The 17,598-nt window shown below is 44.3% G+C and overlaps 1 protein-coding gene across 3 annotated transcripts; it reads right to left on the reverse strand.

Annotated features, from left to right (window-relative positions):
* Nucleotides 1–6,055: 6,055 nt before the first annotated feature.
* On the reverse strand, nt 6,056–16,645 carry LOC137483140 (T-cell immunoglobulin and mucin domain-containing protein 4-like). 3 transcript variants are annotated; one of them, XM_068206012.1, is made up of 8 exons: nt 16,475–16,645; nt 13,079–13,423; nt 11,582–11,869; nt 10,855–10,935; nt 8,636–8,703; nt 7,958–8,039; nt 7,464–7,494; nt 6,056–6,698 (listed from the first exon to the last, which is right to left on the reverse strand). In XM_068206012.1, exons 1-8 carry the CDS (start codon nt 16,605–16,607, stop codon nt 6,626–6,628), a joined length of 1,101 nt encoding a protein of 366 aa, XP_068062113.1. In that variant the 5' UTR covers nt 16,608–16,645; the 3' UTR covers nt 6,056–6,625. The 3 variants fall into 3 exon arrangements, with proteins under 3 accessions (XP_068062113.1, XP_068062111.1, XP_068062112.1); XM_068206010.1 differs by having other exon boundaries at nt 11,582–11,971; nt 16,475–16,644; XM_068206011.1 differs by having other exon boundaries at nt 8,648–8,703; nt 11,582–11,971; nt 16,475–16,641.
* Between the last annotated feature and the right edge of the window lie 953 nt (nt 16,646–17,598).

Raw genomic sequence — 17,598 nt, forward strand, 5'->3', positions numbered from 1 at the left:
GACTCCTAACAAAAGCCCCTCACAACAGCAGCACAAAAAATGCCCAAAATCTCAACAAAGATGAAATTTCTCCTCCCTTTCTTCCCCAGGATGCTGCTAGGAGTGATGTGCTAGGGGTTTAGCTTGTATATTATTCATATATTTTTAATCCTGTAATGCTTTAATGTATAGCTCTGGACTCCATATACACTGTCAGCTGCTGCTTTCCCATTTTGGTCAGACACAACAAATCCTCTTCAGGCCTGGCAATCAGGGACACCTCACTGTCTCAGGCCCTGAGAGATGGAAACAAAAGTGAGTTGGAGGGAGCAAAGTTGGGGTAAATGACTTCATTACCTAAAACTGTAATTGGAATATTAACCCCAATATGCAAATGGACCAAACTTATAAAAGTGTGAAAACCTGTCACCCGTTGTCCATTTTTGGGTGTAGCCCCTGGGGGACTTCATGTGCCCTTCATGTACCTGAAAGCCCTTCAATAAATATAACTGATTTTTGCTCCCTTAAATTTTCTGGCCTCTGTTTTAGGTAGCCCAAAAAGGCATCAGGAGCACCTCCCACAAACCAAGACAAGTGCAGTGTGATATGACAAAAAACAGAGAAGAGCCTGAAGATAAATCCCAATCCCTTCGTTAGCCCACAAAAGAACCAGCCAAGCAGTGCTGACAGAGGGAGCCCAAGGTAGATCCACAAGAGGATCCAAGGTACAGCTCTCCTGTACCTCATGGTACAGTTCACAGGGTGAGAGTCCTAAACCCATCTCTTCAGACAGCTTTGGTTAGAATTCATCAAGACCTGATGCAATTAAATGCTCCAAGTTATTAATACTAACAAGATTTACTGCTCCCCATTTACAAATTATTTGCATTTTTATGCATTCTTTTAGCATGGATCATCACGACTTTCTTTGGTATTCATGAGGTTGCAATTTGTGTATTTCCATAATTACCTCATCATATTCCCCATTAGATAATGGACCAAGGGCATAAAATACCAAGCAGAATTCAAAAGCAGCATTGACTCTCTGCTCCACTGAGAGACTGAATGTCCCTTGTCCTTGAAGCAGAGCTCACAGGAAAGCCCTGGGAAAGGGCTCTGCCCCAGCATTGGCTGAGACTTGCAGGTAGAAATAAAATTTAAAATCATTAAAAAAAAAAAAAATCAGTGCTTGATCATTACAGCCTCCAAGAGTTTCCCTCCCCACCCTGAGTGCATTGACACATTCTCTGCACAGTCCCTCTGGACTAAAGAGGATTGTACCATGTGCATGACAAGCTAAGGAATCACAACCATTCCACAGCTCTTAAAGTAAGACACAAGTGAGAGCTGAAGAACCAGAGCCAGCTTGGACAAACAGTCCCCCAAGCCCGCACACTGTCACCACACCCCCTAAGGGACAGTTTGCACCCCAAACTCAACCCAACCCAAACCACACAAGTAATTCCTCAGTGCACTGGAAGGAGGAGGGGGAGAAGGGAGGGAGATGAATTTCATGTACATGGAAACCTTTTTGTGCACTTGGGCATGGAGATGAACAGATTTAAAATTAACTGGCTTAGTTCACTGCTGGGCAAGTGATCTAAAATGACCAATAAATAATTCACCCCAGCACCATCCATCACTGTGCAGCCCAGCCAGTGGCACAGCCCACACTGGGGGCTGGCTTGGAGAAAAGAGACAACTTAATTCAGCACAAAGTGAATAACCCAAAATCCCATAAATGATTCATCCCTGGATTAAAAGCTAGAGATTTCTCCATAAATTTCTCTGCCCTGCATTAAATATGCAGATGATTGTGTGATGTTTATTAACTACTGGATGGCTTAGTTAAGGATGACACCAGCTCTGGTGTTTGAGAACACCTTTGAAGCCATGAATCTTCATTAGATGTGCATTTAAGCATGAAAAAGAGTTACCTTCCAGGATTCAGTGTTCACTTACATCAGTAGAACTACAGAATACATATATGAAATAAGAGAGTCAGGCCTTAGTATACTCTGTTTTAGAAAACATAATTATAGAAAGGATTTATTCCTACCATACACCTCTTCTCCTAGGTATTAAAAAATACCAACCCCCCCCAAAAAACACCCAAAACACACACCCACTTAATTTTCCTTTTTTCCTAGATACTTAAAAAAGAAACTGCATTTTGAAATAGTCAGAGAACATTCAGCTTCTTTTCTTCCAAATAAAAAAAAAAGATATTTTGGGAAGTGGTAGATTTCCCTTCCTCTTGGAGAAGGGTCAGTGCTTGAAAGACTAAAGAAAGGCAATGAACTTCTACCAGAGATAATTTCCTAACATCTTCCTTCCCAATACTCCCACTGGTATTTGCACACTTCGATTTGCCTCTCTCTTCCCTCATGATCCTTCCTGTCCCAGTTTCAAACTACTTGGAGCTCTTTAGCTGAGGTTAGGAAAGAAGTCCTGCGAGACCAGGCTGAGGGAGCTGGAGCTCTTATCCTGGAGAAAAGGAGACTCAGGAGGGACCTTCTTGCTCTCAACTCCCTGAAAGGAGGTTGTGGCCAGGTGGGGATGAGGCTCTGCTCCCAGGAAACCAGCAACAGGACAAGAAATGATGTCAAGCTGCATCAAGGAATGTTCAGGTTGGACATCAGGAAGAATTTCTTCCTGGAAGCACTGTTGGGCATTGGAAAGGCTGCCCAGGGAGGTGGAGGAGTCCTCATCCCTGGAGGTGTTCAAGGAGCTGTCCCTCATGCTCTGGTCTGGGTGGCAAGGTGGGGATCAGTCATGGGCTGGACTCGATGATCTTGGAGGTCTTTTCCAACCTCATTGATTCTGTGACTCTGCACTAGAGGGTGAGGAGATGAAGCTTCTCTGTGGGAAGCCCCACTCCAATCTCAGTGTTCCTCTCAGTTCCTAAACACTCTCCAAAGTGATTCCTTGGATGGCTTCTTGCCAAGACCCCCATCCTGCTGGATGGCAGGAGGGAGTGGAGCCTGAGATGAGCTGTGGGTTTGTTTAGGGCTGACATTTCCTTTCCCAGGTCACTGCTTCCACAGTGCGAGTGCAGGAACTGCTGAGTCTTGGGGTTTGTGTTTTTAATTAGCAAGGGAAACCAAAACCACACTGCTCCCAGCTGGGGTGAGATGGCAGTGGGAAGAGGAAACCAAGAATTGCGTGGTCACCACAGCCTCAGGAGCACAAGAAAACCAGAGTGTTACTGAGACTGGAAGGAAATTGTGCTGCTAGAGGCCACATGAGCCAGAGCCCAGGCCACGCGTGCTGAAAGCATTCCCTGGAGCCATGAGCGCAGCCCATGACCTCCTGGCTGGGACCTCCATGGTCACTGGAGGAGGCTGCATTGATTCTGCCTGGCATCAGCAAATCTGCATCACCTTTACAGCCTCTTCTCATCTCTCCAGATGTTTCTCGGCTCAGTCTTTGTAGCTCAATTTTGCCATCTGCTGTCATGTCTGTGGCAGCACGTCCCATTTCCTCGTTCTACCAGGCTAAAATTTTCCACTTTTTCATGCATTCATCTCACACTGTGTGGTTATCTCTGTTCTTTCCCCAAGTCCCATGATGCTATTTATTCTTATTTCTAATTTCCTATGTACTCAGCCACATTCTTCCCTTCTGCTTGCTCTTTCTTAAGCCCCAATTATATTTCACCTTTGAAACCAAGAGATTTATTTATATTAACCTTAAAAAATGCCTGGAAAAGCACATTAAGGCTAAGAAACAAACCTGGAAACATAATGAAATGTGCTGATGAGATGGAAAGGGACCATGAGAACAGTCAGCTCCAATAAAGTCTATTAAGAGAGGTCTCTTATTAATCTCAAAATTATATTTAATTCATTCCTCTGGCTTCTCTCTAAAGGATTTGTATTCCTAACTCAGTGCTTGCCTTTTTTTTTTCAGTATTTCCTCCTGTTCCTTCATTAGTCAATCCCATATCCCAAAATATTCAAATCTCCCTTTTTAATTGCTTTTCTGTACCTCCTCCATACTAATCTGGCAGTTCAGTCATTATCTCCTCACCTCAGAGCTCCTTTACCCTCTTTAATCGGTCATTTTGATACAGACAATTGTCCACAAAGTACTGGGGACCAGTAAAAATTATTGCTTGAACCAAAAGCAAAATCCTTCATTAATTAACAGCCTTGCTGCACAGAGCTGAGCCAGACTCTCCAGATATAACAACATTTAGGCTTAACACAGAGTCCAAACAAATTAAAACCTGCTTTGCTCTGCCACAGGCTCCCTGTGCAAGTCCATAAATGCTGAGATAATTCCAGCAGCTCCAAGTGCTGGGGAGAGCCTCAGACCTGGGTAATTTCAGCTCGTGGTGCTTGGCAGTTTGAGAGGTGGTGGGAGGCCAGGATGGAGGGAGTGGAGCTTTGGGGGAATGCAGGGTGGTTTTAAAGCAGATGGCTTTGCTCCTCTGCCCTGTGTATTGCTTTAATCTGTTACCAGAGGGGATATTTTTGCTACAGTGCTTTATCTTAAGTGTATTATTTTTGTCTTCCAAGGTAAAAGTCTTAAAAGTAAAGGCCAACATTTCCAGATGCCAATGACATCCTCTCCCACAGCCTTTTCTCTCTAAAAACTTGCTGCTTTCATCCAGCTTTTCTCCACTAGACCCAGACACTGCATTCTAGGGCTTTTGTTGCTTGTGGAAAGCATTTCCTCCAGCTACATTTAAAAGGCTCACTTTAACCTTCCCCTGAACATACTGACAACCCCAGTCCTCACAAATAACTTCAATGAATTTTCATTTAAACGTAACCTTCCCCAAATCCTTGCCTCCAATTGCCATTCTAAACCCAAGGCTCTGCCTCAATAATTGGGCTGAATAAAAAGATAAATAAGAATGCTCAGTGGCATAAGTTACACTTACAGCTTCCCTGAAGCTTCTCAGGGCTGCATTTCCACACAGCTGATCAGATCAAACTCACTTTGTTGGCTCCCATCTCTTCTCCCCTTCTGCAACTCCCCAAAACCAGGGCTTTTAAGTCCAGCCAGCACCATAGCAAATGTGCTAGAACCTTCCCAAGTGAGAGCAAGCTCTGCTGTAATGAAGTCATTAGTGAAGAACTAATTAGTAAGAGCAAAAGAATTGGCCCAGCTCTGCCAATTGGAAGCTGCAATGGAGATATTGTTGACTTAATTAGCAGGTTTAATTGGGTGGGGGGAAAAAAAGGCAAAAAGAAAAGTTTGTGTTTTTCAAAGGAGTACATCAAAACTGTTTGGGATTTTCTTTTTTGCTTGTTTCCTTTTATTCCTCACCGGTTTGTGTGGGATTCATGCCTAGAAGTGAGAGATGCCAGGTCCCTGTGCTCTGTGTTGGGGTGGTGACAGCCACAGTCACTGGTGTGGGACAGACAAAGTCTGAGCTGAGCAAAGCCAGCCTGGGAGCCCACAGGCCACATTCTGTCTGGGGACTCTCCTGTGCCTCCCACAGCACCACCAGAGCAGGGTGAGGGCAGGGCTCTGAACTCTGGAGACCGAGAGGGACCCCAAAGAGGAACCTCCCCTGCCTGCCCAACTCATGGGCAGAGGCTGCTGGAGAGTTCAACAGTCTCAGCACATCCCTGAGCACAGCCAGAGGGGAAATCCAGAGCTGCCAGACCCTGATGGCTTCTGATCCTGTGCTGTTCCCACAATGTGCTCTTACTTCAGGCTGTCGGTGCCCAGCGGTGCCATGGCTAGCACTGGTGAGCTCCAGGCAGTGGAGAGAACAAACCTTGTCATGGATTGGGATCTTCTCCCAAAGTCACTCCCAAAGCAGCAGAGTGGGTGAGGACCCCAGGGAATTACACAAAAGCTCTGCAGTGTATCCCACTGATGATCCCCCAGCCTCCATGGACAATCCCTCTTCCGTAATAGATTTAGAAATGAGTGGTATGGGGCTTTGTGGGGGCAGGGTGGAGAAATTTCCCTCCAGGCTGATGTTCTGGGCATTCTCCCACCTCTGCAAATGCTGCAGTATTTATTTTGGAGAGACAGCACACCAGTCATTTCCACACCTGGGAAATACCTAACTCCGGTTGAAATGCCTTAGGATGTGGCATAAAAAGTCCAGTTGCCAGCAACAAATTACAGAATTTATTAACATATTCTCCAAGGGTTATTCAAACATGCTGAATCACAGGCAGTAGTGATACCCCTTAAGTAATCTGCATTTTTGATTTAAACTCACAGCATTCTTGTTGCTTAATTTTCCTATTGATTACATAAAAGCATTAAAAACTGTACTTTAGGATTCCTTTTCTTTCTTTATGGCAATTTGAAGATAGGCAGCCTTCCATGTGATCTCTTCTGTTCCTCAGAGTACAAATTGTATTCAAGGAAGAGCATTAGTAAAAATGGAGAAAAACAAATTCAATTGTGCAACACAATGCTAGTAAGAAGGCAGATGCCAGAAGCACCCATGAATAATGCATAAAGTCCCTTCTCAAATAAGCTTCTTTATGCAGTGAGTTTTAAGGGTAATATGGGAAAATTTGCACAAAGATTTTAAATTTTCATAGTTGAAGCTTTGGCCTTTGTTTTATACCCTCTGATATTTTGAGGGCTCACAAGTATCTCTCAGTGCAGCATGGAACAGGCCCTGTTTAATTCCCATGGCATCTGCAGATGATGTAGGAGCTCTTCACAGGGAAAAAATGTTGTTTTCTCCTTCAGCACCACTGAAAACTTTGTCAGTCTCTTCTGGTGGTCCAGCACTGCAGTGAGAAGCAGAGATCACTATGGATGGGACAAAAGCACACTGCTGCTTCAGAGCATTCTTTTTGGTTTGTAACATCAGCAAATTCCCACGGAAATGGAAACCTGAAGCTACCGAGCCCAATGACTGCAATGAAGTAACTCCTACTTTTTACAGCAGGGAGGTATTTACCTGGCTTGCATTCTTGTCATGGATAGGGAAGGGTTGTTTGAACCCTGTCATGGCAGCTGTAGGGTAACCACCATGGGATTCAGAAAACAGTCTCTCCCCAGTCCCTGTCTCTCACGTACAGCAAGCAGTGAAGGACCAGCCACCATTGAAAAATTATTGATCTTTGGAAAAGGGGTGATGCTTCACTGGACTCCCCTGAGGTTTGCCCACATAATTTTTATTTTTTTTCTTCAAGAGAAGCCAGAAGATATGAATTTATCAATTACATTTGCACAAGGTATCATGTCCTGGTACTCAACCAAAAATAAAAGCAGATGAAGCACTTCCTTGAGCTAGAGTCACTACACTGCAGTAACAGTAGTTTAATTTCTCCACTGCTCTGGGTTTTTGTTCATTCCTACACAGAAGCAGCATCCAGGAACCACTATTGAATTTCTGGAGGGAAGTTACCTGAAGTTTCCTCCTAATACAACTTTGGTAATCAGCACCACAAGCCAATACTGCACCCATTACAATCAGTGGCCAATATGCCTTCCTGTCTCTAAGAAAAATTACACTGGAACTTTTAATAGGAAATTACAAAATAGGTTACCTTTTTACTATAAACTTCTTTGTATGTTTACCTGGAAGCAAAATAATATTAATGTTACAATGGCAAAACAAAATCTATAATTCCAATGTATATGTCAAACGAGCTCAGAAGCAATGACAGCAAGTTGCAATATTTCTGTGGGCTAAGCAGAAAAGAAAGGATCCCATCCTGATTTCAGTTACACCAAGGTCTTTTGGGAGCATTTCCAGGAAATTATGGAGCCACTTAAGTATGAAGAGAGAGCCAACAGGATGAGCCAGCCCTGCAAGAAGTGAGGGAACAGGTTCTTTGCACAGGCTGCCTCCTGCTGCATCCCCACCAGCTCATCCTCCCTAGCCCCCTGATGCTGCCACAGTCCTGGAGTAAGGACAGCAACTCCCACTAAATGAACACAGAACTGGCACAGGACAATGGCACAGTTGCCAGAACAGCCAGGGACTCAGGAGAATGTGCATCAGTCCAGCATTAGAATAATTTCACTTCAGGATACTCACGTTTCCAAACCAACGAGACCATCAGTATGAAAAGGATGGAAGCCGCTGTGACAGAGGCAATGAGAATGGCAGAGCTGGGAAACTGGAAGGGAGAAGAGAGAAACTGAAAAGCTTTGGGAGCATGTTTCCTTCAGAGCTATTTACACAGGAGGGGCTGCACTGGTGCTGAGAGCACTGGGCTGCAGTTTGCAATGCTGTTCTGAGCTTGTCTGTACAAAGTGCTGAGAAGACACATCGATTTGATCATGACAAACAAAATTAATTACCCTTTCAGTATTTAATAAACCTTATTCTGAAATACTGAAACCAGATTCATCCCATTTAACATGAACTTCTCAATAAGGTGCCCAAAGTAGAAGTAGGAGCTCAGTCACTCCCATCCTCCTCTTAGAGACAGGGGCAGGTGCAACACCCTCCTAACTTGCCTTTTACCTCGAGGATGTTACCTCCCCTCTCTCACAGGGATGCCAGGGGATCAGTTTTTTCTGAGGTGTCCAAGTCAGATGGAATGCTCAGGCTTTGGCTCTATCCACTGAAAAGAGGAACAGGTGGTTCCTGAACTTCTAAATAAAAGTTCAAGCCACTGTTTGCAAAAGCTGACCCTGTAGTAGGAACACACTGAAAATCACTAGCATGTCCTGCTGTCCTGCTTTCTACTCAAACACTCTTGAAACTTACAGGAAGTTTTACCTTATCTCCTCTATCTTCATATTTCCCAGCAGTGCCATCCAAATTTGCTGAAACCTCTGAAAATGAAAGAGATTGGAATTATTACTGGCACAATCACCTGAAGGAGTGAGGGCTGCAGTGGCTGCCACTGCTTCAGTCAAGGAGTAATGAACTCTTAGGGAATGAGAAGGGCAAAAGCACCTTGCAACCAAAAGAGAAGGATCAGTTTCCTTCCTGGCGGCTGAGGAAGCTGTGGGAAACTTCAGCCTTCATCAAGAAAGACCAAAACCCAGGGACACCTTCACTATCTCAGGTTGCTCCAAGTCCCATCAGCCTGGCCTTGAACACCTCCAGGGATGGGGCAGCCACAGCTTCTCTGGCAACCTGTGCCAGGGCTTCACCACCCTCACAGGGAAGAATTTTTTTCCTAATATTCAATCTAAACCTACCCTTGGTCAGTTTGAAGCCATTCCCCCTTCTCCTGTCACTACATACTCTTGTAAACAGTGTCTCTCCAATATATAATCCCATTGCTATTTTTCTTTTTTTATTTTTTTTTTTTACTTTTCCGAGTATGTTATCCCATTATTAACCTAATCTGCCCCAAATATCTCCGTTCTGACCAGCCCCCTGTGAGAGCTGTGTTGGTGTGTCTCCACATCCCATGTGCTTGTACTTTATCAAAGATATGGACAGGGCATGTGTAGCTCATGCCACTGTAAGAAGAAATTTGCACAGGAGTAGAAAAGAGATTATGACTGATAAGAACTGCAGCTAAACAAATACAGGTAATAAAACACTAAAAAGTACTATAAATCCTAGGGATGTGTGAACATTGCATTTTGTCATGTGCCTGTTTTATGACACTCCACTCTCTCAGAGCTCTGTACTTCAGAACTACCTCAAATCCACAAGAAATGCAGATGTAGTGACAATGCAGGTCCAACAAGTCAAAGTTAAATTTTATGGCAAAATGTGCAGCCTGGCTGATGCGACCAACTATTGCTGCTCACTTTGATACTTGGAAGAGCAAGGATATTTTTGGGGTCTGAAATATGGCTAGTGCTGGCAGGGTTGTAGCTGGGGGAAAGCAAGTGAAGAGAGAAGAGCCATCAAATCAGAGCCAGGGGTTGCTTGAGGAGCCATCCACCCCAGGCAACCCAACCTATCTGCCAAAAATTGCTCTTGGAGATGGAGGGCTCTTAACCCTGGGTTTCTCTCCTGCTGTTCTAACTTCAATACAATGTTCAGCAACAAGTCAGCCTTCCCCTACCTTACAGCAAGCCTGAGCTGGGTGCATTTAGTGCATTATTTCACAGAGAGAATGAAACAGAGCCAAGAACTGGACTTGGCTTTTGGCTCTCACCAGACCCCAGCAAATTGTGCTGCAGCATTTTCACACCTTGTGACAGTTCAACACAAGGTTTTGCACGGGTGGGAGTGACTCACACCAGCAGGGTACATCTTCTGCTGTTGCTGCTGTTGTGGTGGCTCTTTACAGGTCACTGTCACAACTCAAGCTGCCCCAAGAATCCTGGAGCTAAGACCCTTTTTAAAACTGGGTATTTACAATGACAAAATGCAGGCATTATCCATCATCCCAGAAGGGTGACAAGAGAGACTGGAGTGAGAAACCCTCACAAATGTTCAAGAGACCAGTTTAGCCTCTTCTGTGAGCCCTCTCCAGGGGCATGAAGGAGCACTCTTTCTGCTGTAAGCCTTTAGGTCTATCAAAAGAAGAACTGCAAAAATCAAAATAATGTGGGTTTAAAAATTGAGAGATTCATGGCTCTTACTGGAGCTAAGAGTCCAAATGCAACATGTAATCCTTGAATTTTAGTATTAAGTTCTCTGTTGAGGGTACAACACTTGGGAAAGATTTAAAATGGAAATCTCAATGAACTCATAGTGATGACAAATCAGACATCTGAGAATTCAGCCATGTTGAAAAGTTTGGTTTTTGACTTCTCTCAGACCCGAAATACCTGACAGTCATGAGTTATTCAAAACCAACTTCCTTTGGAGGTATAAAACCATGTTTTCCTCAGCTTTTGTTACATTGTGATTTCAAACAATTTCTGTGTGGACCCCGGACACTGCCAGCTGCAATGAATAATCATCAGTACGTGTTTGGTGCACTCTTAAGAATACTCAACAGTTTTGTTGATGCCAACTTTTAAATTTCTCTGAACAAGCAACTTCTGACCTTGTAATGTTCTCCTACTCACCCATGACTGGCTTCTCTTCCATCAGGACAGAGCTGCTGGTTTCCTCTGCACTTGGAAATGTACCTGGGAATTCAGTAGTCACTGAAACAAAGTAAAAAGTAATGCTTATAAAGATCACTAATTAGAAGGGTCTCCACATGGCATTCAAATCTGTGCAGACATCACTCTGTGGAAATGAAATCAGTAATGTGGATGAAGTAGCAACCTATAAATGTTTTGATAACAGGTCACTCTGATCACTAATAACAGCAGCAGCCTTCATATGAAATGAGAAGGTAAATACTCAATTTTAAACATGTTTTGAATTGTCACTATTTCTCAAGCAGAACATACTCTAAACTAAACTTTTCATCAGGCAATTTCAATTGTCTTTCCCAAATAAAAAAAAAATGGTGCAGTTAAGTGAATCTCTCTTACTACACTCCAGGTGCTGGGCTTCGCATTTATTTCTGTTGCACTTCATGAGCTTTCTGCCACATTATTTCTCCATGTTAAAGCTCCTCTGCAGGAAGCCTGACCCTCTGCTGCCTTGGCTGTTGACCCCACTTTAACATCATCTACAACATCTGACTTGTGTTTGCCTAAACCCCCTGAAATATGCCTATAGGCATCTCAGAGAGAACTTCCCAGATAGAAATATAAGTATTGGAGAGTCCCTATGATGCCAGCCAGGCTAACACAGACCATCTCTGCTACACAGAAAAAGGAAAGGATTGGTGCTGGTTACCCTCTGTGCTTCCAGGGATTGTGGAGCAGAACACGTCATCTTCAGTTGTCACATCAGCTGCTTGGGAATTGGTTGGAAAATCTGGGGGAGCACTCGTTTCCACCATAGTCACAGGAAAAATATCATTTTCTGTCCCAGCAATTGTTGAGAGAGCAGAGGTCTCCCATGTAGTTACTGCTGGAGACTCGGGGGCTGTGGTTGCTGGTGGAAGGGTGCTGGTTGTCAGCAGGACTGTAGTCTCTGGTGTTGTCTGGAGATCAGAGGTTGCTTGAGAAGCAGATGTTGTTTCTGTAAAATATTTGGAGAAAACAGGAGCTTCGGTGGTGGTGGTTGTGGTGGTGGTGGTGGTGGTGGTGGTAGTGGTGGTGGTGGTGGTGGTCACTGGAGGGGCTGCATGGAAAAAAACACAGCAAAAGGAAAAGCCAGGTCAGAGCATTCACAACCAACCCTGAAGGAAGCCAATGCAGAACTGAATAAAAAGGATCTGGCTGCTAAAATACTGAAAATGAAGGTGAGAGAGTTACTATTTTAATTAGCTGAAAGCACGGCCAGTCTGGGAAATTCACAGATTTATAGATTTGCTTTTCTTTAACCAGTCTCAAACACCCCTCCTTGACCGTCTTGTAGAAATGGAAGGGCTAGAACCTTATGGGGTAGAACCCCAAAGCTTGAAAACTTTGTTATTTTGCTTTTCAATGTCCTCATAAAAATACAATAAATAAAACAGCTCCGTTTTTCAGCTACAATCTTCTTGCTAATCTTTGCAACTGGTTCTTTTTTCATGGCCTGTTGCCCTCAGCCTCAGAGGCAGACAAGCAATTGCTGCGTTTTTCACCCTCTCACCTGTTGTATTGTTTAAAAAAGACAAACAAATGTGCTATGAACACCAATTGTGCTCTGTAAAAGCCAGAAAAAATTGTTTTTCTGCTTTGTGGAGGGTGGGTATCATCTCTTTTTTTTCTGTGCAAGACTTTGCTTTATCCTGCAGCTCAGAAAGATAATAGGAAGGGGAAGAAGCCCTTCAAGACTCTGAGACAAAATTTCCAAATATGTGGATGTTGAGGACCCACCCTTAAGAGGAAGGAAGCACCCTTAAGGGTGGGTCATCCTAGTGTGTCTCCTTATAACATGAATGAAACAAAAGTCTTCAGTGTTGGGGTGAACCTCAAATGAAAAACTCAATTTCATTCCAAGGGTTCTTTGAATTATAAATCCCTTTTTAATTCCATCATCTTTTAAAAAGTCAAGCTGACCTACACAACAAGAAATGAAATATTCATTTGAGAGGCAAAAAATGGGTAAAACTTAGGGGTATTTTTTAATCTAAACTGCACATTGACTGTGACTCAATTTGGCAACTGGTTGCAGATCTCCCTTGAAAAACAAGTAATTTGGGAAGAACCCCTTTGGCCAAAACAGCGCACATAGACCCCAATTTTCACCACCCAGGGAGTGCATTGTCCCTGCTGGCCGTGTCCCCAAGGTCCCCAGACCCACCTCTGGCCACATCCAGCCGTATGTTCCTCTTGATGTCGTTGAAGAGGCCGGGGATCTCCACCCGGCAGCAGTACACGCCCGCATCCTCCACCTTGGCCGCGGCAATGGTCAGGGACACATCTCCGGCGGAAACGTACCTGCCCAGTTTGTACCTCCGAGATACTCTGAACGTCACCTCGCTGCCACTGGTGTGGAGGATTTTGTTCTTGCACTTTGAATTCGGGCAGGGGCCTCTGCCCCAGCACATGTCGGAGACGTCCTTGGGCTGCGTCACCCGGTAGGAGCAGGGCAGTGTCACAGGCTGTCCTACTGTCCCTTTAACAACGGCTTCAGACACCGTGTGTGCTGTCAGGGAGAACGAGGAGAGGGGAGTGCTGTCAGTCTCTGGTGGTGACTCTGCCTACACAACACAGTGAGTGAACAAGGTGTGAACAAACACTTCTGCCTGCGGGCGGGCCACAGCTGCTGATCCCCAAGACTTCTCCTGCAGCTCGTGCCCGAGGCACTACAGGCAACAGCCAGGAGCTCTCAGGCTTTGCTTTGCTCCTTGCTCTGGTCCTGGCCAGCTGCTGGAGGGAAGCTCATAAAATACATCAGGTATGCGGTGAGCAAAGCTGGGGTCTGTCAGTGACAGCCCAAGAACAAACTGGACCTCTGCAAATGGAATTTGAGAACTCTGCTCCCATCTCCTCTCCTAGGAGGCTGTTTGAAAGTTGTTCAGAACCCTGATGTGAAAGACATCTGGTTTTCTCAGCCCACCACCACCTCCTTTGAAAAGGAAATGCTGTCACAGTTGCCTTTTACTGACAGTCTCAAAAGCAGGGTCCAAAATAGCTATTCATGTGTGAAATTAGGGCCTAATTAAACTGGCAGAGCAGTGGGATCTGTCTGTAGGAACCTGTTCTCAGAAAGTGCACTGAGCAAGACCTGCCAACTAATCCCACTTACCTTGTGGAACTCTGTCTACAGAGAAAATTTAGCTGTTGATGTTATACTGATTTTAAAAAGAGCACATGCACACTTTCCTTATCCTCTTTACTCTTAGTGACCAGCTTAGGTTGGTGTTTACAGTCAATGCCCATCTTGGCATCTGGTCTGAATCTTTGCCATATATTATTCCTTCTTAATTGTTTATGATGTTCCTAGATTGCCTTAAAAGAGATTTCTTCTTCATAAAAGGCACTACACAAGAAAATTCCTAGACAGGAGCAAATCTTTCCTGGTTTACATTCACCTGGTCTGTGTCAGTCCTCCTACCTTTCTTTTGTCCCCATGTTATCATTTACACACTGCGGAGCAGGAACTGAGGAACCTGGGGAGCAACCAGACCTGTCCTCCAGCCCTGCAGATCTGATGCCTCATGGCCAGCCTGCTCACTCCAAAGAGGACTTGCTGCTCTGCTATTATCACCAGCTTCAGCCCTGGTTTGCCAAACATTTCTATTTTGCCAGCTGTTTGAATGCCTTTCCTTTTTGGCACGACTCCCAGGTAGCAAACAGATGCTTCCAACTGTGTCCATGTCTCTTTTGTTTTCTCTTTAATGGACTATTCCCCAGGTGAGGCTTTAGTCTGTGGCAGGCTGCCTCATGACTTGTTATTGGGATGACATTTCAGATCTGTTATTGCTTATCCCACTGGCAAGAGAAGCCAACCCATTCAGGTTTCCACAGCTCCAAATGCTGAAAGAATAGAGGCAGACAAAACAACAGGCAATATGGCCTGAAGGGCAGGAGCTTCTGCAGAGAAATGAAGGCAGGATATGCCAGAAACTGAATTCCTGGATACAGGATAAGGTTTTGCGAGATGGTGGCTTTGGCCCCTGGAAAGGGAAGGTTCATTTGCCTTGAAACAGCAAAATAGAGAAAACAACTTCTCTCTGTGGAGACAGAACCAGACATGCAGTTGACCTTGAAGGTATTTCTGTGAGAGCAAGGGGTTAGTCATGAGCAGGTTAACACATATTTTCAAGATGGTCCATCAAAGATGTGCGCAAAACCAACTAAAACTGTTGCAAGAATTCAGGTCACTGCTTCTTGAGGAGACATGGGCTCATCTTCTGCTATTTCAGCCCATTTCTGCACAGCACAAAAGCGGTCTCATTAAGCAATCCTTTCACAAAAGAAAATTTGCCTGCTCTTCTCCTTAAAAGAAGCAGAGCCCTGAACTTAGTAAATGAATAACTAAGTAAATAATTTGAAAGAAGAGGAAAGACACAAGGCATCAAAGTATCTTCAGTGAAGTTTCCCTCTAGTATTCCTGTTAGAAAGTTACAGGTTTTGCAGTTTCAAATCTTCTTCCAATTTCTGTGAAGCTAATGTTGCCAACATCTGCCTGCACTGCAGCCTGCTGAGGAAAGCTTCAATACTGCAGCAGCCTGGATTCAACAGCATTAATTCCTTATTTAATAAAGAATAAATAACTTACTTCTCAGGTACAGCCTCTTCTACACACTCATTTTCCAAAGGAAATAGTAGATAGGAGGGAATGAACATGTCTTTGAGATTAAGAGACCTTAATTTCAGTAAGAGCAGGTCCTGAGACCCTGCTCTTACTGTGAGGAAAATCCTGCCCCTCTCCATGGCCCCAACCTTCCAGGTATCCAGATTTGACCCAAGGCTCTGCCTGGGTGTTCCCATTGAAGTGCGTGAGGTTTGCCACTTCTAGGTCCTTCATTAATGAGAGAGACATGGACTCCACATGTTTAATATCAGATCCAAAATAGAAAGGGGTATCCATAATTGGTTAGATCATATAGTTATACTCATATTTATGTACAGTCTCTCTCAAACCCACCCTTGGGGCAGCTGGTACTAAGCAGTAATTCCCATAGTTGCTCTTGTCTTCTTTCCCACAAAGTGGTCACTGGATGGACAAAAGCATTCATCCTCCAGCCAGGACAGATGTTTGATAAGATTTTTTTTTCCCTTGATCTATTCCTGGAATAATTTTCCTACTTTGCAGAAGATATTTGGAATCTTTGCCTTATCGATTATTTTTTATTTCCTTACTGAAGCTTCTTTACTGATGAGATTGCAGAGGATATGACCGATAAACCAAAAAGAAACATTTAACTGGCTATTGAACCTCAAGACAACACATTCTCAGCACGGGGCTGAGTTAAAGAGCAGGTAACAAAAAGCCATTCTCATCCTTCAGGAGCTCTGCAAGGGAAGAGAACAAGGGAACTAACACAGAGGAAACTGCACACATTTTTAAAAGTGAAAAAACCACAAACATCAAGCAGTGTTAACTAATAAATAAGAGAAGTTTTGAAGTTCTATGTACAGTTACGATCTTTTTCACTTTTCTGTTTTCACAAAACAAGTGTTGCTGGTTTTCATTTGAAAACAATGTTAGTTTCCTGAGCAAACACACAAAAAGCAGGTGAAGACTCACCTATAAAGATCTGTATCACCATCCAGTGAAACAGCACAAAATGGGACATTCTGGCTGACGGAGACACCAGGGCAGCAAGTGGAAGAAGAGGAAACCAGATCTTATCTTTTTCAGAGTCTGAGTGAAGTCTCATTTCTCCATTTCCAGATTTTACATGCTGCAAGTGTTTCTTTCCTATGCTTCCGGATAGGAACTGGCCAAAGAGGGGATCTCCTGCTGTGCTCAGCCCCACTTGGGGCATTCTGGGCAGTTCTGGGCCATACAATTTCAGGAGGACATTCAGGTACTGGAATGACTGAACCAGGGGACACAGTCTCAAGCTGTGCCAAGGGAAATATAGGTTGGACATTAGGAAAAAGTTTTTCACGGAAAGAGTGATAAAGTTCTGGAACAGCCTGCCTGGAGAGGTGGTGGAGTCATCATCTCTGGATGTGTTTAAAAAGAGACTGGTTGTGGTACTCAGTGCCAGGGTTTAGCTGAGGTGTTGGGGCTGGGTTGGACTCGATGATCTTTAAGGTTTCTTCCAACCCAATAATTCTGGGAATTCTGGGAATGTGCTCAGATGAGGCCAACTGAGAAGGTGGCAGGGGCTGGAATGAACATCCTGTGAGGAGCAGCTGAGGACTCCAGGACCAGAGAAAAGGAGGCTGAGAGGAGCTCAGAGCTCTCTGCAGCTTCCTGAGGAGGGGACATGGACAGGGAAATGCTGATCTCTCTTCCCTGGTAGCCACTGACAGGACACAGGGAGATGACTCCAAGCTCAGAGGGATGATTCCAAGTTCACCAGGGAGATTTACACAGGACATTGGGAAGTATTTAGTGAGAGGGCAGTAAACCCTGGAACAGGCTGTCCTTTTCACCTTTCCTCTTCCAAGACATTCAGCATGGTACTAGCACCAGAAATTTCAATATTCTATTTGCTTTGCCATTCCCTGGAACTCTTAAGGCCCAGTTCTGTTCCAGGTCCTTAGTGGCAAGAAAAAATTCTGTGCTTTTACATGCCTAAACATTTGGCATAGTCTCCCTACCTCTCTCTCTCAGACTTTGTCTTCACTTACATTTGCTTAATCCCTCATTTCCCATGCTTCTGCCTTCTGCCTGAAGACCCCTCTCTTTCCCCAGCT

Source organism: Anomalospiza imberbis, chromosome 15 (assembly GCF_031753505.1).
Source record: "Anomalospiza imberbis isolate Cuckoo-Finch-1a 21T00152 chromosome 15, ASM3175350v1, whole genome shotgun sequence".
Taxonomy (NCBI): domain Eukaryota; kingdom Metazoa; phylum Chordata; class Aves; order Passeriformes; family Viduidae; genus Anomalospiza; species Anomalospiza imberbis.

Coding starts and splice junctions, on each gene's coding strand:
- LOC137483140 (XM_068206010.1), bottom strand. CDS start 16,607: ATGAGACTTCACTCAGACTCTGAAAAAGATAAGATCTGGTTTCCTCTT. Junction 11,972..13,078: donor ACGGCTGGATGTGGCCAGAG/GTGGGTCTGGGG, acceptor TTTTCCATGCAG/CCCCTCCAGTGACCACCACC. Junction 7,495..7,957: donor GGTCTCGTTGGTTTGGAAAC/GTGAGTATCCTG, acceptor TTTTGCTTCCAG/GTAAACATACAAAGAAGTTT.